General features: G+C 41.6%; 2 protein-coding genes across 2 annotated transcripts; one reads left to right on the forward strand and one right to left on the reverse strand.

Annotated features, from left to right (window-relative positions):
• Positions 1-267: 267 nt before the first annotated feature.
• LOC111979271 (class E basic helix-loop-helix protein 22-like) lies at positions 268-1506 on the forward strand. The gene has a single exon (XM_024009694.2). It carries the CDS (start codon positions 371-373, stop codon positions 1049-1051), a length of 681 nt encoding a protein of 226 aa, XP_023865462.1. The 5' UTR covers positions 268-370; the 3' UTR covers positions 1052-1506.
• Positions 1507-2888: 1382 nt separating this feature from the next.
• LOC111979270 (cytochrome P450 7B1) lies at positions 2889-22056 on the reverse strand. Its single transcript, XM_024009693.2, has 6 exons — positions 21814-22056; positions 10249-10385; positions 9416-10015; positions 5022-5228; positions 3754-3932; positions 2889-3373 (listed from the first exon to the last, which is right to left on the reverse strand). Exons 1-6 carry the CDS (start codon positions 21888-21890, stop codon positions 3080-3082), a joined length of 1494 nt encoding a protein of 497 aa, XP_023865461.1. The 5' UTR covers positions 21891-22056; the 3' UTR covers positions 2889-3079.
• Positions 22057-25216: the final 3160 nt, after the last annotated feature.

The following is a 25216-nucleotide window of genomic DNA, read 5'->3' on the forward strand; positions in this document are numbered from 1 at the left end:
TCATGGCAGCGCACATTAACGTAAACGATGGGCAATGGCATCACAATGTAGCTAGCTTATTACGCATGGGTTGTAGTCTCTCGATTTGGTCCATAAAATAAATGTCTCACTACTGCCTGGAGTTAATCAAGTAGAAAACTGCCTGGCTCATGCTTTTCCTAATGTGGTGTTTCACTATCTCGTGAAGGTGAACCTCTAAGGGCGCACGGTACTGTGTCATATTAAACAGTCACAGGACAAGTGTAACATCAAGATTTACTAAAGCGGCAGGCAGAAACCAGGGCAAGAACGACTGACTCAACAGGACTGCGCACACAGAACGCTGTAGTGGCGAGACCTTCACAAAGATCCAGCGCTTGGACGCAAAAGGATGGATTCTTTCAGATCGGGCTCTAGCATAGGACTGTCTCCCTCTCCAAGAGACCGACAATCACCCATCCGTTTTGATCAAGAGCACTCACAATCGGGAACAATGGCCGGATGTCGGGCGGGAACACTTGGCTTCCCATCCGAATCGTTGTGCGTAAAGTACGGGGAATTTTTAAAGAACACCGCTGCAGCAGCGGAGAGCAGTGGTGGGGAGCAGAGTCAGGATGATGACAGTGATGGCATTGGTCGGAGTGACATGGTGCTTTTTCCAGAGGAAAGGCTCATGGCATCAATGGCCAAATGTGACGCAGCAGGTAAGAAACACAAAGAGCAGAAGGTGCTGAGGCTCAACATTAACGCCCGAGAGAGGAGGAGGATGCACGACCTGAACGACGCGCTCGATGAACTGCGGTCGGTGATCCCCTACGCGCACAGCCCATCCGTACGGAAGTTATCAAAAATAGCCACTTTGCTCCTCGCCAAAAACTACATACTCATGCAGGCACAAGCACTTGAAGAGATGAGAAGACTTGTCAGTTATCTTAACCATGGACCTGGCGTTACTGCTGCGAATACTGCTGGTGCACCCGGATTAGGGCTATATGACCAGCAGACAGGATACCCGTTCTCTGCTGGGATTCCGGACCCTTTCAATAGCAATGCAAATCTCTTCAATAAATAAAAATGTCAACCATAAACCTTGAACAGTTGTGTCCGACACTAACAGGGGACTTCCAAGTTTCGTGAGCACAACTGAATTGACYGGATCAGCGTGACTGACAGAAGTAGTCACATATTACGAGACATGGAGTCCTATACTATATGACTCTGTTCTGCATGGTGATTGCGTTTCGAACTAATCTAACTAAATGACAGCTAACATGGTCAAAAATGGTTAGCCTTTTAACAAATTATGTTTAGTCTTATTTAACCATTATGTCATACGGTACATTTTCTTCAGTTTGATTAGATGATGTTCGATGGATAAATTGTATTGGTGACATAAGGTATGTTATGGTATGTTTTCCAGTAGCCTATACCTCAATGCATGGGCTATGTACAACCAAACCCAAATTAGTTACAAAGAGAGCAATTGTGAATATTGGGTGAATTAATAGGTAGCCTATAGGCCTAAYTTTGATAATGATATCAATCAATGATATTGTTTTTACTGTCAAGGACCACATTGGAAGTGTTTTAATTAATATGTTTAAGTGCTATTGTACATTTTGTTTTCGGCCTATATATCTTTTACCCAAATAAATTCAATACAAATATTTTCATACATGTAATTTGGTCWTTAATTGTGTAATTTACATTTCCCTAAATACTATTTAATAATGCAGGCATTTGACAAACATAAATGGAGTCGTTTTATTACCAGGGACAGCATTAATGACAAACAACGATCAGAATGCTGTACTCGCACAAGAGAGTTGGTCAAACAAAACAATTCCTCTGAGCATATAGTTAATAACCTTGCAGATTCACTGGATCCATTAAGAGAATAGGTCACTATTGGTAAAAATGTAAGGAATAAAATTACTGCCACTTGCAGAAGTGATTTGTCCAGTTTTAATTTATTTCATGAATTGTAAATAGCAAACAACAAACACCCTGTAGGACTCTTGAAATAGGAAAGACATTTGAATGTATAACTTTAAATGGTTGGTTATTTGGTTAATGTTATAGAAAAATGAAACGAATAAATCAGTCATGTTTTAGGGACACCACCATTTACTACATAAAGCTTTCATCACATTGTCATTTTACCCTGTAATATAGTTCAACTATTTGATTCAACTACTGTTGTACAGTATAGATCAGGGATGGGCAACTTTGACAGTGAATTTCTTTCAAATAATTTGAGTTAATTTCCTGCAATTCTACACATTTTGTCATGGGGTGGGAAGACATGTTTGCAGTATTTAATATGATATCTGAGTGAGTGTGAATAACAACATCAATGGGGGCCCCGGTTGGTAATTCAACCACGATTACTACAGGTCAAGATAGCTGACTAAACTAACTTATCAATCAAAAAAAAGGATTGCTGACATGAGCTAATTGAGTGACTGACATAAGAGATGAACTGCTGATGCACAACCACATTTTGAAATTGCACCTTGTGTATTCTAATATTCTAACAACAGTAAGTTGAGACCCCGACAGTTCCTATTTCAAAAAATATATATAAATGAAATATTATTTCATTTTGGGACATTAATCCAGGGCCCCTCTATACCCTGTTATATATGGTTTTATAATGCAAGGCATAATAAACAAACATATTTTTAGTATTCAAATAAAATACTATCTGTTATAAACAGCAAAAACTGTTAACAATTAATGGATCATTCTGTCCTACGGAATAAAACACCAAAAGGTCCCTAGCTAGCAGATTCACCAATCCTGCCCACTGTTAGAGCCTGTCCTAATATAATACGTTGACAAATTAGCAATGCATTGCTGTTCAGTCAATAGCTACTTGTGTGAATACTCATCCATGGGTGTGTCCCAAATGGCACCCTATTGCCAATATAGTGCAGTACTTTTGACAAAAGCCCTATGGTCCCTGGTCTAAAGTTGTGCACTATGTAGGGAATAAATAGGGTATCATTTGGGGTGCATCCTATGAGAAAGTCAAATCCATTAGTCACACAGGGCTCAGCCCTCTAGTGTTTGTTCATATACAGATGTCCTCCTCCTCTCAGGATCGACGTAGCCTGTAGCGGATCTGGACGTCACTGGCAGGGAGCAGGATGCCCAGGCCAGCACGGCTGGGGTCCAGGGTACACGGCTCCTGCCCCTCCAACACCTCCACGTCAAAGTAGAGCAGCAGCAGAGAAAGGAACTGCTTTATCTCATTCACCGCAAAGTGCCTTCCTGGGCACTTAGTGGAGCCTGAGCCGAAAGACATCCGGTAGTACTTCAGCTTCTGGCCGTCCTTATAGAAATCTGTCTTTTCCTTTCCGTTTTCGATGTATCGGTCAAACTTGTAGATCTGTCAGAGGGGTAATATAAATAAGTGTGTAAGCCTTTATTTTTCGTCATCTTATATAATAAAGGTTAATATTCCATCTTATTGCATATTCCAGGAATGTTTCCATTTTGCTTAGTCACAGATCATGGCAAGGTTATCACCAGTCACACCCGGATTACATTAGCATGAATGGTGTGACCTTCTGAAGGCCAGTGGGTGGATTCAATCCTTCACAGTCCATGCATTCTGCTCATTAATCTAACCTGTGGACACGCACACCAGGTGGTGTGGGAAGGCAATTCAGCAGAACAACAAAACCCCCAGACCAGACACAGTGAAGGCGAGAGAGCCTACAGCCATTCTAGGACGCCCACATAATCTGAACGACTGGTCTTCTTTACCTCTGGATTCTTGTAGATCCCGGGGTCCATGTGCATGCTCTGGGGAGACAGGGAGATGATATCTCCTTTCCTCACTCCAATGGAGCGCTCTCCCTCCAGCCGCAAGCTGAAGTCCTCCTGGGCCACGCGGATGTTCATGGAGGCTGAAGACAGCCGCAGACTTTCATTTATGGAGCTCTCTGAGAACACAACAGAACAGTTCAGTTAGTCACCAGGCATTTTGTTTTATATTTACCAACATTGCCATGGGTTTTGTTTTGGCCTATCTGAGGTACTATTTTTTTTACCTTGAGTGGCCCAATACTGACTCATTACTGTACATACACATCAAATCAAATMTTATTTGTCACATACACATGGTTAGCAGATGTTAATGCGAGTGTAGCGAAATGCTTGTGCTTCTAGTTCCGACAATGCAGTAATAACCAACAAGTAATCTAACCTCACAATTCCATTCCTAACATACTCACACAGGAGGGAAAGCATTGAGACTTGAAAGGCTATTAGTTAGAAATATGAACTGCTCAAGCAAAATGGCTAAAACACAAGCTGAATAATCATAAGTCATACATAGCTTTATTTTCACATGCATACATAAAGGTATCTTGACTAGCAGTGTTTTTCATTAAAACCATGACAATCGTAAGAGATAACACCATAGAAGAGAGAATTATACAAACGTAGCTAAGTACCCCCTATAACTTATAAGAACAAGCAGAMGTGGAACAGATATTCCACTGTCTTCCCCTGAGGGAGATGACATCGGTAGTAGTGTGAGAGAGAGAGAGGGAGCCACAGAGAATCTACACCAGTGGCATTTGTCCCCGAGCATGCAGTTGTCAGAAGAGATGAGGCTACAGTCCGCATGGTGGGTGCAGCAGTGGGATTTAATGTGACAGGTACAGAGTCTGGAGGGATTCTTTTAGGGGGTGGGGACAGGAGGATTTGCCCTAAATTGTACACACAGAGCACCTGCCACTACAGAGTAGGAGTGTAATAATAAGCCCTCTATGCTGTTTGTATAGTCAGACATACAAAGGATTGGAAGGCCCTCTCGAAGCCACACTACCATTGACTCAACTGAACCCTGTGTGCTTGGGGCTGAGACCACTTAACACAATCAGGAGAGAAAATTATATGAAAAATGCAAAGGGAAATTTGGACACTGCAGACAAACCTAATCTCTTATGACAGTAGAGTATCTGATTTGGTTGTGGGTGCTGAGATTAAGACCAACCTAACAATAATACATCATAACAATAACCTACCCAAATACAGTAGGCTGTCCAGCTGTTCTCTGGTGAAGGCGATGTCTCTGTTGTGGTCTGTTTCTATTCCTGAGACCTGCAGGACACCATGGATCTCCTCACGCACAACTGCAAGGGCCTCTGGGTGCGTCACCAGGTAATACATGGCCCAGAAGGTGGCTGGGACTGTGTTTCCCACCGACGCCCATAGAATGGCAAAATGATGAGCTGGGGCAGGTAAAGGTAAGGAAGAGATATTTCAATTAAATTAAAGTTTACAGATGTTAACAAAGGTGCAGTGAAACGCTTGAGTTTCTAGCTCTCACAGTGCAGTAATACATACATAATCCCAAAAAATGCTTGAAGAAAGAAATTAAGAAATATTAGCACAAGCAATGTCACAATAAAGTCTGAAACAATAAAAAAATATATACACTACCGTTCAAAAGTTTGGGGTCACTTAGAAATGTCCTTGTTTTTGAAAGAAAAGCAAAAAACAGATCATGGCAAGCTGTGCTAACATAATTGCAAAAGGGTTTTCTAATGATCAATTAGCCTTTTAAAATGATAATCTTGGATTAGTTTACACAACGTGCCATTGGAACACAGGAGTGATGTTTGCTGATAATGGGCCTCTGTACGCATATGTAGATAATCCATAAAAAAATCAGCCGTTTCCAGCTACAATAGTCATTTACAACAGTAACAATGTCTACACTGTATATCTGATCAATTTGATGTTATTTTAATTGACAAACAAATGTGCTTTTCTTTCAAAAACAAGGACATTTCCAAGTGACCCCAAACTTTTGAATGATAGTATATAAACTCAGCAAAAAAAGAAACATCCCTTTTTCTGGACCCTGTCTTTCAAAGATAATTCCAAATAACTTCACAGATCTTCATTGTAAAGGGTTTAAACACGGTTTCCAATTAATGAACATGCACCTGTGGAACGGTTGTTAAGACACTAACAGCTTACAGACGATAGGCAATGAAGGTCACAGTTATGAAAACTTAGGACACTAAAGAGGCCTTTCTACTGACTCTGAAAAACACCAAAAGAAAGATGCCAACTGCTCATCTGCGTGAACGTGCCTTAGGCATGCTGCAAGGAGGCATGAGGATTGCAGATGTGGCCAGGGCAATAAATTGCAATGTCCGTACTYTGAGARGCCTAAGACAGCGCTACAGGGAGACAGGGCGGACAGCTGATCGTCCTCGCAGTGGCAGACCACGTGTAACAACACCTGCACAGAATCGGTACATCTGAACATCAGACCTGCAGGACAGGTACAGGACGGCAACAACAACTGCCCGTGTTACACCAGGAATGCACAATCCCTCCATCAGTGCTCAGACTGTCCGCAATAGGCTGAGAGAGGCTGGACTGAGGGCTTGTAGACCTGTTGTAAGGCAGGTCTCACCAGACATCACCGGCAACAACATCGCCTATGGGCACAAACCCACCGTCGCTGGACCAGACAGGACTGGCAAAAAGTGCTCTTCACTGACGAGTCAGTTTTGTCTTACCAGGGGTGATGGTCAGATTCGCGTTTATCGTCGAAGGAATGAGCGTTACACCGAGGCCTGTACTATGGAGCAGGATCGATTTGGAGGTGGAGGGTCCGTCATGGTCTGGGGCGGTGTCACAGCATCATCGGACTGAGCTTGCTGTCATTGCAGGCAATCTCAACGCTGTGCGTTACAGGGAAGACAACCTCCTCCCTAATGTGGTACCCTTTCTGCAGGCTCATCCTGACATAACCCTCCAGCATGACAATGCCACCAGCCAGACAATGCCACCAGCCATACTGCTCGTTCTGTGCGTGATTTCCTGCAAAACAGGAATGTCAGTGTTCTGCCATGGCCAGCGAAGAGCACGAATCTCAATCCCATTGAGCACGTCTGGGACCTGTTGGATCGGAGGGTGAGGGCTAGGTCAATTCTCCCCAGAAATGTCCGGGGACTTGCAGGTGCCTTGGTGGAAGAGTGGGGTAACATCTCACAGCAAGAACTGGCTAATCTGGTACAGTCCATGAGGAGGAGATGCACTGCAGTACTTAATGCAGCTGGTGGCCACACCAGATACTGACTGATACTTTTGATTTTGACCTCCCCTTTGTTCAGGGACACGTTAGTCACATGTCTGTGGAACTTGTACAGTTTATGTCTCAGTTGTTGAATCTTGTTATGTTCATAAAAATATTTACACGTTAAGTTTGCTGAAAATAAACGCAGCTGACAGTGAGAGGACGTTTCTTTTTTTGCTGAGTAATATATATATARACARYRYRYRYCYCYCACACACACACACACACACACCACACACACACACACAGTACCAGTCCAAAGTTGACACGTACTCATTCCAGGGGTTTTCTTTAATTTAACTATTTTCTACATTGTAGAATAATAGTGAAGACATCAAAACTATGAAATAACACAAATGGAATCATGTTGATGGGTTTGGATTTCTGATCTTTAACTAATAATATAACGATAATCATTAGTTATAATAAAGACATGAGGGGTGCCATAATGAAGCTTGGGAGGGGCTGAGTGCAGGGGAAACAGTCACATGTGGCAGTACTGATAAGGYGAGGAACCGTTTATGGCCCAAATCACTTACAGTTGAAGTCGGAAGTTTACATAAACTTAGGTTGGAGTCATTAAAACTCGTTTTTCAACCACTCCACAAATTTCTTGTTAACTATAGTTTTGGCAAGTCGGTTAGGACATCTACTTTGTGCGTGACAAGTAATTTCTCCAACAATTGTTTACAGACAGATTATTTCACTGTATCACAATTCCAGTGGGTCAGAAGTTTACATACACTATGTTGACTGTGCCTTTAAACAGCTTGGAAAATTCCAGAAAATTATGTTATGGCTTTAGAAGCTTCTGATAGGCTAATTGACATCATTTGAGTCAATCGGAGGTGTACCTGAGGATGTATTTCAAGGCCTACCTTCAAACTCAGTGCCTCTTTGCTTGAGATCATGGGAAAACCAAAAGAAATCTGCCAAGACCTCCGAAACAAAATTGTAGACCTCCACAAGTCTGGTTTATCCTTGGGAGCAATCTCCAAACGCCTGAAGGTACCACGTTCATCTGTACAAACAATAGTACGCACTGCTCAAAAACCGCCCCAAAAAAAGCAAGACCACGGTTTGCAACTACACATGGGGACAAAGATCGTACTTTTTGGAGAAATGTCCTCTGGTCTGGTGAAACAAAATTAGAACTGTTTGGCCATAATGACCATCATCATGTTTGGAGGAAAAAGAGGGAGGCTTGCAAGCCGAAGAACACCATCCCAACCGTGAAGCACTGGAGTGGCACCATCATGTTGTGGGGGTGCTTTGCTGCAGGAGGGGCTGGTGCACTTCACAAAATAGATGGCATCATGAGGTTGGAAAATTATGTGGATATGTTGAAGCTACATCTCAAGACATCAATCAGGAAGTTAAAGCTTGGTTGCAAATGGGTCTTCCAAATGGACAATGACCCCAAGCATACTTCCAAAGTTGTGGCAAAATGGCTTAAGGACAACAAAGTCAAGGTATTGGAGTGGCCATCACAAAGCCCTGACCTCAATTATAAGGAAATATGTGGGCAGAACTGAAAAAGCGTGTGCGAGCAAGGAGACCTACAAACCTGACTCAGTTACACCAGCTCTGTCATGAGGAATGGGCCAAAATTCACCCAACTTATTGTGGGAAGCTTGTGGAAGGCTACCCGAAACGTTTGACCCACATTGAATAATTTAAAGGCAATGATACCAAATACTAATTGAGTGTATGTAAACTTCTGACCCACTGGGAATGTGATGAAAGAAATAAAAGCTGAAAMAAATAAATCACTCTACTATTACTCTGACATTTCACATTCTTAAAATAAAGTGGTGATCCTAACTGACTTAAGACAGAGATTCTTTTACTAGGATTAATTGTCAGGAATTGTGAAAAACGGAGTTTAAATGTATTTGGCTAAGGTGTATGTAAACATCCGACTTCAACTGTAGATAGGGCAGCAGTCTCCAAGGTGCAGGGTAGAGTACCGAATGGTAGCCGGCTAGCAACAGTGACTCAGGGCAGGGTACTGGGCAAGACATACCCAGAGTTACTCGGTAAGAGTTACAACTGAGGTTTGGAATGTCCTTGTGAAGTCCAAGTAGAACATTTTATGTTGTAGGTGTATACAGAGAGAAAAGCATCTACATAGTAATACAATGTGTTTACGTCAGTTATTACTGTGTATGTATAAGGGCATATAGTAAAGGTAAGGTTAAGTGTTAATGAGATACAGTAGGTTTACATACTGGTCGTCAAATTTAGGAAGTAAGATAAAGTATTGCATAGAAATGTATAAAAAAGGACAGCCAGGTGCTACAGTATATCAACTGTGTTTACCTGCTTTATCGACATCTCCCATGGAGTCATACTGTTCAAACAGTGCTGCTCTTTCCTTTATGAACCCTGAGGTGTTGGACCATCGAGACATTCTCTGAGGGTGGAAGTAGTTGATCAGTTTATCCCGGATGGCCTTGGTTCCTCCCAGCAGAGAGATGGGGATCCTGGCAATGAGGAGGGGAAACATGGTGTCGAACTTGACAAAGTCCTCTCGAAGCGTCACCATTCCGCTGTGTCTGCTGGTATGGGCAGGCTTGCCAAACAGGGTCAGGAAAGTAGCCTCAAACATGATCGAATTGCAGAGTTGGTACACACTTTCAGTCCTCCACTCACTCTCCCCAGTAAGGTAGTCTTGTCGGAACACAAGCATGAGATTTCCCATCATGGTCTCTGTCAGGTTATTGAGGTTCTCGCCCTGTAGAAGACGGAAGGACCTCTGGACGTGCTCGCCCATACCGGGAAACTTGCCGCTTCTGACAGGGGGGAAGCCGAACGTCAAGGGGCCCACTTGGTCAAAAAACTCATGGAAGTCRAGCTGTTTTTGATGTTTGATGACATACGGATACAGCAACGGATTCATTATGAAGGTCATGTATTTGCCTGAGGGGGAAACGTGAGGACAGGATTGTATTTCAATAAACATGAAACATGTGTAATGTACTGTCTAATCATATTGTTAGTAACTTTACTGTTTTTAAAGACCATTTAAAGAGGATTATTTCGTAAGAAGCACAATACATATACATTTTATCAAACATTTCAGCAAAATTCCTTTGCTCCTTTTTTAACCATACTATGATAAAATGTATACATTAAACACTACTATTACCCACCAGCAATCAGCACAGTAAATACATCTCCATGTTTCTCCTTATGTGCTGCCAGAAATCCATGTGCATTCTTCCCAAACTCCAAAGCCTTCCCAAGGAATGGAATCCAACCATTTATAAGTGGAGGCTCCCCATCTCTCCTATAATAGAGAAAAACATAAGAAATTTGTATTTTACATTAGGTAAAAATCATATATACAGTATGTCATAACAAATATATCCATCTAAAATCTTTCAGATGAAATAAGAGAAAACATAGATCTGACTGATTCAAATACAATATAAATGCAAGCCTAAGTGATTAGAACTTAACTTCTTTGGGACTGGGATAATAAGGTGCCCAGAGTAAACTGCCTGCTACTCAGGCCCAAAAGCTAGAATATGCATATAATTAGTAGATTTGGATAGAAAACACTCTGAAGTTTCTAAAACTGTTTGAATGATGTCTGTGAGTATAACAGAACTCATACGGCAGGCAAAAACCTGAGAAAAAATCCAACCAGGAAGTGGGAAATCTGAGGTTTGTAGTTTTTCAAATCATTGCCTATCGAATATACAGTGTCTATGGGGTCATATTGCACTTCCTAAGGCTTCCACTAGATGTCAACAGTTTTTAGAACCTTGTTTCAGGCTTCTACTGTGAAGGGGGAGAGAATAAGAGCTGTTTGAGTCAGGTGTCTGGCAGAATGCCATGAGCTCAGTCACACGCGCACCCGTGAGAGTTAACTGCGTTCCTTTTCCTTTCTAAAGACAAAGGAATTGTCCGGTTGAAACATTATTGAAGATTTATGATAAAAACATCCTAAAGATTGATTCTATACATTGTTTGACATGTTTCTACGAACTATAATATAACTTTTATGACTTTTTGTCTGAACTAAGCAATCGCCCATTGAGCATTTGGATTACTGTGCTAAACGCGCGAACAAAAAGGAGGTATTTGGACATAAATGATGGACTTTATCGAACAAAACAAATATTTATTGTGGAACTGGGATTCCTGGGAGTGCATTCCGATGAAGATCAAAGGTAAGTACGCTATTTCTGACTTTTGTGACCTCTCCTTCTTTGGAAAATGGCTGTATGTTTTTCTGTGGCTAGGTGCTGACCTAACATAGTCGCAAGGTGTGCTTTCGCCGTAAAGCCTTTTTGAAATCTGACACAGCGGTTGCATTAAGGAGAAGTTTATCTATAATTCTATGCATAACACTTGTATCTTTTATCAATGTTTATMATGAGTATTTCTGTAATTTGATGTGGCTCTCTGCACTTTCACCYGATGTTTGTTTGAGACAATGCATTTCTGAWCATAACACACCAATTTCAAATGAGGTTTTTGGACATAAAGTTTAACTTTATCGAACAAAACACACATTTATTGTGTAACATGAAGTCCTGTGAGTGCCATCTGATGAAGAGCAAAGGTTAGTGATTAATTTAATCGCTATTTCTGACTTTTGTGAGCCCTCTCCTTGTCTGGAAAATGGCTGTATGGTTTTCTGTYACTAGGTGCTGACCTAACATAATCGTTTGGTGTGCTTTCGCCGTAAAGCCTATTTGAAATCGGACACTGTGGCTGGATTTACAATAAGTTTATCTTTAAAATGGTGTATAATACTTGTATGAGGAATTTTAATTATGGGATTTCTGTTGTTTTGAATTTGGCACCCTGCAATTTCACTGGCTGTTGTTGAGGTGGGATGTTAGCGTCCCACATATCCCAGAGGTTTTAAGGACAAAGAAACTACGAACATCTTTGCAATATTCATGAGACAAGGAGTACCATGTGATCAGGTGTCTCCCAAAACTTCAAGGTGGATTGGTATCAGCTACAACCAATCCCCATTCTCCTTTATCACATAGAGTGTAACAAACAAATACAGCAGCTACTGGTCAGCAAGGTATACTGAATAAATAATTTAGAGCCTGAAAACTGAACACACAGACATGCCACAGAGCATCATCTCAGGCCGAATTAGCTGAAAGAGCAGGAATCACTCCAGGTTCTTACAAACGGTATCCAGCTCAAACAGCTTTCAACAGCTGTATCTTAAGTGAATGCAGATGCGAAACAATTACAAAGGCAACATAGGAGTGAGTCCTGCATAGCAATGTCATAGCTCAGAGCGATTYCAAAGCCCAAGGAAATGTAACACTGTAAATCTTTCACTGCTGTTCTCTCTATCCTATGGTTCTAATTAAATATGCTCTTCTCTTCCTATCCATATGTTGCTCCCTTTGAGGCTCTTATCACATCTAATGTTACTATGGTTTCTTTTATTTTCAAATCACCAAGCTTTGACAAACATTTGCTGTTTAAGGCTATCAGAATCAGAGGCAACAAAAATATGTTTCTGTCCCTAGGCCAAGGAATGTCATGATGGGCTATTAATAACCGTGGTGTTGGCGGGTGCAGTAACAACCATGCATGCATTAGATTTGGCCTAAAGAAATGCTGGGGGCAATTTTTTGATCCTGTCAACAGACACACACTGGACAGBCCTAATATTTACTCCACTTAAAAGCTAGGCCTAAGCACAGAACATTATTTATCCTTTATTGTGGATGATAGTGGCCAGAAAATGAATACAAAACTAGCCGCTTCAAAAAGCTATTATCAAATATTTTGCTAACACTTTACGTAGAGGGGTGGTATGTAGCATTCAAAACGCTTTTATATGCATGACATAGAATCATAATGCCCTTCATATTATGATTTTTGAAGCTTAGGGATATGTTTACCAATCAGGATTAATTTGACCAGTTAGGAGGTAGAGCTGGCGAGACATTTGCTTATATAGTCTATAGCCACAGGGTGTGTACACTAGACTATTAGCATACAGTGGCTGACCTAGGGGCACAATGTTACCCTTCATCTTATCCCATCTTTGCCCTATAGACACACAATGTCAGTGGGTCATCATACTGATGAAATTGAGGCAACATTGTAAGGTGCATTATCCTACAAAGCATTGTGCCATTGAAAACAAATAGATAGGCTAACTGTTACATCATCCTTCCTGTGCTGTGTACTTGTTTTTGAAACAAGTCTCATGCAAGGAAGACACTCTGTATCTGGAGCTGACTTGGTGCAGCACAGATCAGTCTTCTTTGCCACAAAATAATGCATGAGATCAACAAAACAATACTAATCTGTGCAACGCCAGTGCTAAACTAACATGTGTGTGCTTATCCATCCCAGGGCTAGTGTGGAGAGAGCGGGTCATGAGACGATCTGCTATCTGTGAGGCCTCAAGCTGACAAGTCTCAGCCCAGGCTTACTTGTTGTTGCTGTGCTTGTGCCCCCCACCTAGTCCACACTACTGCCTGCCTGCCAGCCACTTGTCAGAAGCAATCAGGGAGTCTGATAGTGTCTGCCAGCGTCTGCCAGCAGTGAGCACATTTGGATAGGCCAGCATCAGAATAAAGAATGTGCCATTAAACCCCTACAACTCATCCAGAACGCCGCAGCCCGTCTGGTGTTCAACCTTCCCAAGTTCTCTCACGTCACCCCGCTCCTCCGCTCTCTCCACTGGCTTCCAGTTGAAGCTCGCATCCGCTACAAGACCATGGTGCTTGCCTACGGAGCTGTGAGGGGAACGGCACCTCCGTACCTTCAGGCTCTGATCAGGCCCTACACCCAAACAAGGGCACTGCGTTCATCCACCTCTGGCCTGCTCGCCTCCCTACCTCTGAGGAAGTACAGTTCCCGCTCAGCCCAGTCAAAACTGTTCGCTGCTCTGGCACCCCAATGGTGGAACAAACTCCCTCACGACGCCAGGTCAGCGGAGTCAATCACCACCTTCCGGAGACACCTGAAACCCCACCTCTTTAAGGAATACCTAGGATAAAGTAATCCTCCTAACCCCACCCCTCCCCCTTAAAAGAGTTAGATGCACTATTGTAAAGTGGTTGTTCCACTGGATTTCATAAGGTGAATGCACCAATTTGTAAGTCGCTCTGGATAAGAGCGTCTGCTAAATGACTTAAATGTAAATGTAATAAGGACCCCATGCATCAGTAACAATATTAGAACAGATGTCCACATTGCAGTGTATCAATTAGACCGCTTCTTCCTGATTCGGCTCATAACGCGGCTCGAACCCAGGACCTCTGCCTTGCTAGTACACCTGACTAGGGCTTTTACAGTGACCGTATTACCGCCACACCGGCAGTCAAATTACATCCTGACCATTTGGTCACGGTAATTAGGCTTCTCCAAGCTATGATGCTGCTGATCATTAGTAGCCTATCAAACTCGCTAACTGCCTAGTACTCAGCACTCTATTGTTCCTCTAATCACTCTGACGTCAAGCAAAATCTAATCGAAAATCTAATCAAACACTTCATGAGAGCCCATGTTGCACAACATTTCTATAGGCTATGCAAAAAAAAAAATCTAAAATCAAAAAAGAGCATCCCATCCGCTTTCTATAGGCTAGGTCTGCTATATATTTTTCTCAACTTTCCTAATATTAAGCACATTGCTTCTCTTTACAACTGGAGTATAGCCTACCTGGCTGGCATGAAAATAAACCACGTGGAAAAGCATCCTCCATTCGCTATTTAAGTACATAGATGACGTATTGTTTTCCCCCTACCCCCTGCTTTGAGACAGGTGCATGATAATGGCCCATTATAAATCCCCCGAAATTCACACATGATTTAGTATATGTAAAGACAAGATTAAATTAATAATAGTCTGATTGGTGACAATATTAACCTAGTTCTTGTGAATGATGCCCAGCTTGTGTGCAGTAAGGCAAGAAACGGCACGCCTTTTTTTAAATTTTATCATAGTCGCACACCTCATGTAGCCAAGCCCATAGGCCTATATGTTTTGGTAAGGTTTGTATCACAATTAAAGTGGCCAAATAACTTAAAATTAAGCACAATGGGTGTAGAGCCTAAGCAGCGTGTGAGTTTCAAGTTTGGGGAAGATCATTTTCACTATTGACATAGAGCAAAAGCACTAGCCTTTGTTAGGCCTACTCATCTTCTTGGCTGACGAAAAGTAAACATGGAAAGTTGTATAATTATTATTATAATTATTATATTCAGCCCAAAGGCACAATGGCCACAAAAGGCAAGGATTTGTTTTAGGTGCATTACATCCACACAATTGGGATGCCACCAGGAAATTTGAGGTATTATCAAGTACTTGTCAAATTGTGAATGAGAGACTGATGAAGTGTGTACAGCCAGCACAAAAAACAAAAGCAGAGTTCATGCCTTTCATGCAACAAAACATATAGCCGAACGTATGTATCACAACTAAAGTTGGATAAATAACTCTAAATTAAGCATATAGGAGGACCTGTTTCTTTCTCTTTCGATTTTCGCCTAAATGACATACCCAAATCTAACTGCCTGTAGTTCAGGCCCTGAAGCAAGGATATGCATATTATTGGTACCATTTGAAACCAAACACTTTGAAGTTTGTGGAAATGTGAATTGAATGTAGGAGAATATAACACAATAGATCTGGTAGAAGAAAATACAAAAAAATACAGTATTTTTCTACCACCATCTTTGAAATGGTGGTCCCGTGTGGCTCAGTTGGTAGAGCATGGCGCTTGCAACGCCAGGGTTGTGGGTTCATTTCCCACGGGGGGACCAGGATGAATATGTATGAACTTTCCAATTTGTAAGTCGCTCTGGATAAGAGCGTCTGCTAAATGACTTAAAATTTAAAAATGTAAATGTAAATGCAAGAGAAAAGTCATAGTTATTGCCATCACTCTAATTCCAATAGTGTCCACAAGATGGCAGCAGCGTATAAGAAAAGTTTCAGACGGATAACTTTAAGAATGACTGACCTACAAGACCTTTAGTGTGAAGTCCCCAGGTACATTTGGGAAAATCGTGAAGGAGAAATTTACATTCATATTCCATTTTTCTGCAAGAATATCGTCAAATCTGTATACTTGGACTTTGATTTAGCTTTCCAAGTACTAGTAGCCACATTATAAGTTCAACATTTGCAAAACAACCAGTTTTCATAACTTCATAACTCTGAATTATCCGAATAATTTTGGTCCAAAATGAAAAGGCATGCTGTCGTACAAGGTTAGTACCTACATTTTACGACATATAGTGTAGCCCATGGTTTCTGGATACTCCCGTAAAGCCCAGCTCATTGGCTATCTAGCTAGCTTTGTTTTGACCCCGATTGGTGCTTATTTGACAAAGATAAAGTCGTTCAAGTGATGGCCGCCCACGTCATCGGCATGCCATGAAGGCGTCGCTCTCTGACACAATATGGTGTCCTATAGGATATACTACACCCCTAATGAAATAGTGAAGTCTTGTTACCTTCTAGGATCTCATGAATAGATACGTACGTGATGACTCGTTCAAACAACGTTTAGGGTGAGATTTCCACAGATACCTTTCATTGCAAATTGAACGAGTGGAAATACAAAATCAATCGTGCATGCTTTATGGACCTTTTTAGGATATGAAAAATGATTTTATCTAACAAAAAAGACACTTCATGTTATCTCTGGGACCCTTTGGATGATAAATCAGAGCAAGATTTCAGAAGTACACATTTCACCTTCATTGGTGAATTTATCAAACCTAACGCGTTGAAAAAAGTGTTTTGTTGTTAGGAGCTCTCCTCAAACAATAGCATGGCATTTTTTCGCAGTAATAGCTACTGTAAATTGGACAGTGCAGTTATATTAACAAGATTTTAAGCTTTCAGCCTATATAAGATACTTATATGTACCGACATTTGTTGTTTCTCTAAAATCTGCGATCTTGACAATGATTTACAACTGTCCCGCTGACGGAACAGCGATCCTTAAAAAGTTTTAACCATTAAAAACAGAATAGCCGCACTCCCTGAAATCGGTTGGAGAAAATGTCCTTTCTATTTAATGAGGCTATGTTCAATTGTATTCATACTAGAAAATAATGCCACAGAATTCTAACCAAATTTTGTCTGCTAAATGCACTAGTGTAGCCCACAGCCATATGGCATAGCCAAATCAGGACCAAACATAAGGACAACTCAGAGTTTGCCATTCTGTTCTTCTGAAATAGACTATATTTTCTTCGTATCATGTTTCTGTAGACCCATCTAAAATTAATAATGGATTTATTGTGATGGTGTAGGCTATATTACATGGATTTACTAGACTTTTTAAAATGTAGATTTTCCAAAGGTCTGCATCAGTGGCTTGTAGGTGTGGAAGCCAGGAAATTCTAAATGTGTTTATGTTAATGGTCAATTACCATGAGACCGGCAGTTATTTGCTTGACAATCACCGGATGACAAAATTTCATGACTACCATAACCCTACACGTGACCTCCATCGCGTTTTACCATATTTCTATCAGCATGTTAAATGTGCAACCAGAGGGGGGGGGAACTCTGGACGACCTCTACTCCACACACAGAGACACATACAAAGCTCTCCCTCGCCCTAATTTTGGCAAATGTGAAAATAATTATATCCTCATGATTCCTGCTTACAAGCAAAAATTAAAGCAGAAAACACCAGTGACTAGATCAATTAAAAAAGTGGTCAGATGAAGCAGATGCTAAGCTACAGCACTGTTTTGCTAGCACAGACTGGAATATGTTCCGAGATTCCTCCAACGGTGTTGTGGAGTACACCACATCAGTCATTGGCTTCATCAATAAGTGCATCGATGACGTCGTCCCCACAGTGACTGTACGTACAGTTGAAGTCGGAAGTTTACATACACTTAGGTTAGAGTCATTAAAACTCATTATCAACCACTCCACAAATTTCTTGTTAACAAACTATAGTTTTGGCAAGTCGGTTAGGACATCTACTTTGTGCATGACACAAGTAATTTGTCCAACAATTGTTTACAGACAGATTATTTCACTGCATCACAATTCCAGTGGGTCAGAAGTTTACATACACGAAGTTGACTGTGCCTTTAAACAGTTATGTCATTATGTCATGGCTTTAGAAGCTATGATAGGCTAATTGACATCATTTGAGTCAATCGGAGGTGTACCTGTGGATGTATTTCAAGGACTACCTTCAAACTCAGTACCTCTTTGCTTGACATCTTGGGAAAATCAAAAGAAATCAGCCAAGACCTCAGAAAAAAGATTGTAGATCTCCAAAAGTCTGGTTTATCCTTGGGAGCAATTCCCAAACGCTTGAAGGTACCACGTTCATCTGTACAAACAATAGTACGCAAGTATAAACACCATGGGACCACGCAGCCATCATACCACTCAGGAAGGAGACATGTTCTGTCTCCTAGAGATGAACGTACTTTGGTGCGAAAAGTGCAAATCAATCCCAGAACAACAGCCAAAGCCCTTGTAAAGATCCTGAAAGCAACAGGTGCAAAAGTATCTATATCCACAGTAAAACGAGTCCTATAGACATAACCTGAAACGCTGCTCAGCAAGGAAGAAGCCACTGCTCCAAAACCGCCATAAAAAGGCCAGACTACGGTTTGCAACTGGACATGGGGACAAAGATCATACTTTTTGGAAAAATGTCCTCTGGTCTGATGAAACAAAAATAGAACTGTTTGGCCATAATGACCATCGTCATGTTTGGAGGAAAAAGGCGGAGGCTTGCAAACCGAAGAACACCATCCCAACCGTGAAGCACTGGAGTGGCACCATCATGTTGTGGGGGTGCTTTGCTGCAGGAGGGGCTGGTGCACTTCACAAAACAGATGGCATCATGAGGTTGGAAAATTATGTGGATATATTGAAGCTACATCTCAAGACATCAGTCAGGAAGTTAAAGCTTGGTCGCAAATGGCTCTTCCAAATGGACAATGAACCCAAGCATACTTCCAAAGTTGTGGCAAAATGGCTTAAGGACAACAAAGTCAAGGTATTGGAGTGGCCATCACAAAGCCCTGACCTCAAGCCTATAGAAAATGTGTGGGCAGAACTGAAAAAGCGTGTGCGAGCAAGGAGACCTACAAACCTGACTCAGTTACACCAGCTCTGTCAGGAGGAATGGGCCAAAATTCCCCCAACTTATTGTGGGAAGCTTGTGGAAGGCTACCAGAAACGTTTGACCCACGTTAAACAATTTAAAGGCAATGCTACCAAATACTAATTGAGTGTATGTAAACTTCTGACCCACTGGGAATGTGATGAAAGAAATACAAGCTGAAATAAATCACTCTCAACTATTATTCTGACATTTCACATTAAAATAAAGTGGTGATCCTAACTGACCTAAAACAGGGATTTTTTTCTAGGATTAAATGTCAGGAATTGTGAAAAACGGAGTTTAAATGTATTTGGCTAAGGTGTATGTAAACTTCCGACTTCAACTGTACATACCCCAACCAGAAGCCATGGATTACAGGCAACATCCACACTGAGCTAAAGGCTAGCGCTGCCGCTTTCAAGGAACGGGACTCTAACCCGGAACCTTATAAGAAACCCCGCTATAACCTCCGACGAACCATCAAACAGGCAAACATTTGCATACCGCCCCAACCGATCCACAGATCACATAATCTCTATTGCACTCCACACTGCCCTTTCCCACCTGGACAAAAGGAACTCCTATGTGAGAATGCTATTCATTGACTACAGCTCAGCGTTCAACACCATAGTGCCCTCAAATCAATAAGCTAAGGACCCTAGGACTAAACAGCTCCCTCTGCAACTGGATCCTGGACTTCCTGATGGGCCGCCACCAGGTGGTAAGGGTAGTTAACAACACATCTGCCATGCTGATCCTCAACACAGGGGCTCCTCAGGGGTGCGGGCTCAGTCCCCTCCTGTACTCCCTGTTCACTCATGACTGCACGGCCAGGCACGACTCCAACACCATCATTAAGTTTGCCGATGACACATCAGTGGTAGGCCTGAACACCGACAACGACGAGAGCCTATAGGGAGGAGGTCAGASACCTGGTCATGTGGTGCCAGGACAACAACCTCTCCCTCAACATGATCAAGACAAAGGAGATGATTGTGGACTACAGGAAAAAGAGGACCGAGCACGCCCCCATTCTCATCGACAGGGCTGCAGTGGAGCAGGTTGAGAGCTACAAATTCCTTGGTGTCCACATCACCAACAAACTAACATGGTACAAGCACACCAAGACAGTCGTGAAGAGGACACAACAAAACCTATTCCCCCTCAGGAGACTGAAAAGACTTGGCATGGGTCCTCAGATCCTGAAAAGGTTCGAGAGCATCCGGACAGGTTGCATCACTGCCTGGTATGGCAACTGCTCAGCCTCCGACCGCAAGGCACTACAGAGGGTAGTGCGAACGGCCCTGTGCATCACTGGGGTCAAGTTTCCTGCCATCCGGGACCTCTATACAAGCAGTGTCAGAGGAAGGTCCTAAAAATTGTCAAAGACACCAGCCACCCTAGTCATAGACTGCTCTCTCTGCTCTCTCCAATAATCGGTATCGGCGTTGAAAAATCATTGGTCGACCTCTACTACATTTGCACACACTGAATATAGACTTTTCTATTGTGTTATTGACTGTACGTTTGTTTATCCCATGTGTAACTCTGTGTTGTTTGTGTCGCACTGCTTTGCTCTATCTTGGCCAGTTCGCAGTTGTAAATGAGAACTTGTTCTCAACTGGCCTACCTGGTTAAATAAAGGTGAAATAAAATATATATATATATATTTTTTTTTAATGGTCCCAAAACTGTAAATCTCGCCTATCCGGCACTCCATGCAGTCTACTCTAGACTATAAAGCAAACGCTCAAAGTATTAGAAATAGTTAAAATTGTATTTTAACACACCAGGTCTGATCCTCAAATCAAATCCTCAGTGAGTGCTCATCTGGGAGCTGACCAGCCCAGTACAGACAATGCTGAAAGAAATGCCTTTAGAGACTGTTTGTGGCTGACCTACTTCTTACAGAGAACACAGTGAATTTGTAGTCCCAAATGGTACCATTTTCCCTATGTAGTGCACTACTTTTGACCAAAGAGCGAGCCTGGTCAAAAGTACGGTACTATGAAGGTAATAGGATGCCATTTGGTATAGGATGCCATTTGGTACACACAGGTGTGTTTACAGTCCCATGAACGGTCGATGTGTCCTTGCGCAAATAGCTCTGGATAAGTCTCTGCTAAATGACTCAAATTTACAAAATGTAAGACATTCATTAACTACAACCCACTGTATTATCAAGTGGAAATAATACAGGTCTTTAAGATTTTGCAAACTATGGTCAAAGAGCAAACTCAGTGGCATACATAGGCTGATGTCATAGAATATTTACATTGTTACAATACTATCTATATCCCTCAAACTCAGGTCTATACCTCAAAGCCCATTGTTCCCCTCTAATCAGGGACTGTGAACTTGTCTAAAATGTGTGTGCCGAATTTTTAAAAAGCTGCTCATGTTCTTCCACAAGTCTGATGCTTTGTCACAATAATCGACTGCTTGATATTAGTCACATAAAGAACTTGTGTTAAAAAAAAACTTGGCCAGGATTCTCCAACAYTTATGTTGATCAACTTCCAAAGGTTTAGACAAAAGTTGAATTCCTAGCATACAGCAACCAACGCYAACACCAACAAAATTGAAATAAACTATGAATTCATCCACCACTTGCCTTGTTCTCCTGAATCGCACGCTGAGTAAGTAGAGCGCCAAAAAGCCAAGAAACAATGGTAAAACAAACTCTAACATTTCGTTTGGAAATCATCAGACATTCCACAATAAATAAAACCTCGGGAAGTTGTAATCGATAGCTGAAGTCAACCGTTCTCAGTCCTACTGCCAACCAGTGTCGCCAAATTATTTTCAGGGGAAGTTAGTGCCAACCAGTTCGGTTTTGGTCACGTGGGTTCGGACGTAGTGATACAAATCATTAAATATATTTATGCACATTACAGACAGTAGACTACAGCAAAATAAAACTCAATTGATTGAACATGAAATGTATTTCAATATGACTGAAAATAGGCCTATAGCCAAGTACTGTTTATATTTGAATGCAGTCATCTCTGTTTTCTTTTTATACGTCACTTGTTTGTATCAATTGCAAAGACATTGGCAATTTTGTTCTGAAGTTATCTGCGGCCACAGACGGATTAACTATGTTTAGCGGAGATATTCTGTGTATGAAGTGACTCGGGAGGGCAAAAATCATTATGACGCTTGTATCTGTTTTACGAGTGGAGGCAGGCGTTAGATTACGAGCGTTTTCAAATGCAACGTTAAAAACAATGGTTTTGGGAAACCGCTCGGAAGATTTAACGACGCTCCTACTACGGTTCTAACGATGAATTTGAAGCCTTAAAATGAGCCCTGACCACTAGGCTATCTAACAAAGACCTGTGTTAGGCGGGACAATGTATCATTTATTAGGCTGCAGGAAGTCAGTAGAAGGCCTAAATTCACAGTTGATGAACGAAGCCTTGTCTATGTGTAGCAATGCTATAGTGTTGAGCTCAATACATGTTTTTCTGTTGGATTTTGTCTGCGGTCTAGTCTATTGCCGCGTTCAAGACACCTAGGAACTCGGGGGGGAACGAGCTCTGACTAGGAAGACCCCAACTCGTAATTCCAAAATGGAAACATCGGTCTCTTTCTAAAGTTCTGTCTTTCCGACCTGAAGATCACTGTCGTCATTATTTGACCTCGTTTTTTGACCCGATTTCCCAGTTTTTTTGAAAGCACCATATATCCTCTCTAGAACATGGTCTATTTTTTTATTGAACATTTATTTAACTAGGCAAGTCAGTTAAGAAAAAATTCTTATTTACAATGATGGCCTACCAAAAGGCAAATGGCCTCCTACGGGGATGGGGGCTGGGATTAAAAATTCTAAATATAGGACAAAACACACATCATGACAAGAGAGACACTACATAAAGAGAGACCTAAAACAACAACATAGCATGGCAGCAACACATGAAAACATGAAAATTTGAACAACACATGAAAAAATCCTACAATGCATGAACTCCTGTCTTGTTGCTGCATGTGCACAAACAGCTAAATAACTGAGGTATAGGGCGTAGCCTACCTGCCTACCTGCCTTGCCTACTACTGTAAACAAAGAACAATGGCATATAATTACTTTAATTTATAAACTGGGTGGTTCGAGCCCTGAATGCTGATTGGCTGACAGCCATGGTATATCAGATTGTGTACCACTGGTATGACAAAATGTTTATTTTTACTGCTCAAATTACATTGGTAACCAGTATATAGTAGCAATAAGGCACCTCGGGGGTTTGTGATATATGGCCAATATACCACGGCTAAGAACTGTGTCCAGGCACTCCGCTTTGCGTAGTGCATAAGAACAGCCCTTAGCCGTGGTATATTGGCCATATAACGACACCCCCCCGGGCCTTATTGCTTAAGTATACAACGGGTGGGTCTAATCCTGAATGCTGATAGGTGCTGATATTCCATCCGGTGTCTATTCCACAAGTTACAAATGGCTATACAAATGGCCTATTTACTCTGTTCCATCTGACTGCGCAATCCACTGTCTCATCAGTCCAGGCACGGAAGTTATAAACTTGATCTCCACTATAAAAAGCATCTAGACATGATCTCACATTTCTTTTAGACTAACATTTAGTTTTCAACAGTGGAGATATGTATAAACCTTGCTCTTTGTCTCTGACATTTTCAACATTGTTTACATTTTCAAATTCGATGTCCAACTGTCCCATAGCAATGAACGTGTAGGAGTCGGGACGAGAGAGGCAGGCAGCTTTTCTCAGCCAGTCGAAATCATGAATCAGCTGGCATAATTTTAATATATACAAAGAAATGTCAATTGAAAAAAGGTCAAATGAAACGAAGTGCAGCTCGTTTGCAGTCTTTCCAGCTTCAGTTTGAAGTTATTTTGTGTTATCTGTGTTGTTGACTAGCTCCTCTGAACAACAGTGTCCTAACGAGTGAGCACATTTTCTATGCCAGGTGAAATCGTGCCTCATTAGCTCATTGTTATGGACGTATCCAAATAAATGTCACTAGAAAACAGGTTAAACAAATGCAGCTACTGTTGTTATTCTGTCTGCACTGTTTGATGTGACTATGAGTTAGCCGTAGTTGGCTAGCTAGCAAGCAAGGGATAAGAAAGTTGCCAGCCAGTATGGCAATGGAACATTTGGAACGAACGACTGGGTCGCGTCCATAGATACAGAACAAAAAGACATGAACTACTGGGTCAGGTCTCTGGCAACCTAGCCAATGGAACGAACAACCAGCTGGCTTGGGTAGAAACCCTACATTTGTTTCGGGACTATATCTTGTGGAAGGATGAAATAGTATGAATAATTTCAGCAAAAGAACGTTTTCAATTAAAATATGTCAATTATGTGGGAGCAAAACTCATGACTATGATTACATTTCCAATATTAGCAGCATCTAGGCTGTCCACTTAGAAGAGCTGAGACAGAATGGCTATATAAGGAATGGAACATATAGGACCAGGGCCCCGCTACCAATATAACCTATACAGCTGTCAGATGTGGGCGTTAACAAGCAAGCTCTGAGATGAAAATAAAATAATGGAGAAAGGTCAAGGGAAGCTATTTTCATATAGAGGGAGGGGACTCTATACGTTATGCAAAGACAGAATCCTATACAGGCAGGACTCTGTAATATGAGAATTTAGTCTCTTTCCATGGAGGGGCTCGGTTCTGTTACGTTTGTGATAGGGTCCTTCCATGGAAGGGCTCAGCTTTGCTACTTTGTATTAAAGTCTATATTGAATTCACAAGTTCTTGTAAGAGTGTTATATTTCTGAGACAATTTTCCACGACAATCATTATTTGAATATGTTGGTAACCTTCGACTTCGTCTTGGGCCTAACAACACCTATGCCAATATGTCCTCCAAAAACCGTCTTCTCTGGCATTATCACTTAAATAAAGGACATGTCATCATCAATGCATGCAGTTGCTGGAGGGTTTCTTTCTGATAAAAGAAAATCCCTTCCATTTGGATGTTGCTGTATCTCAACTTTATACAGGCTAATCTCGGTTAGG

The sequence above is a fragment of the Salvelinus sp. IW2-2015 genome, linkage group LG19, assembly GCF_002910315.2.
Source record: "Salvelinus sp. IW2-2015 linkage group LG19, ASM291031v2, whole genome shotgun sequence".
Taxonomy (NCBI): Eukaryota; Metazoa; Chordata; class Actinopteri; order Salmoniformes; family Salmonidae; genus Salvelinus; species Salvelinus sp. IW2-2015.

Excerpts from the sequence above, each read along its gene's own strand:
- LOC111979271 (XM_024009694.2), top strand. The coding sequence starts at position 371 with ATGGATTCTTTCAGATCGGGCTCTAGCATAGGACTGTCTCCCTCTCCA.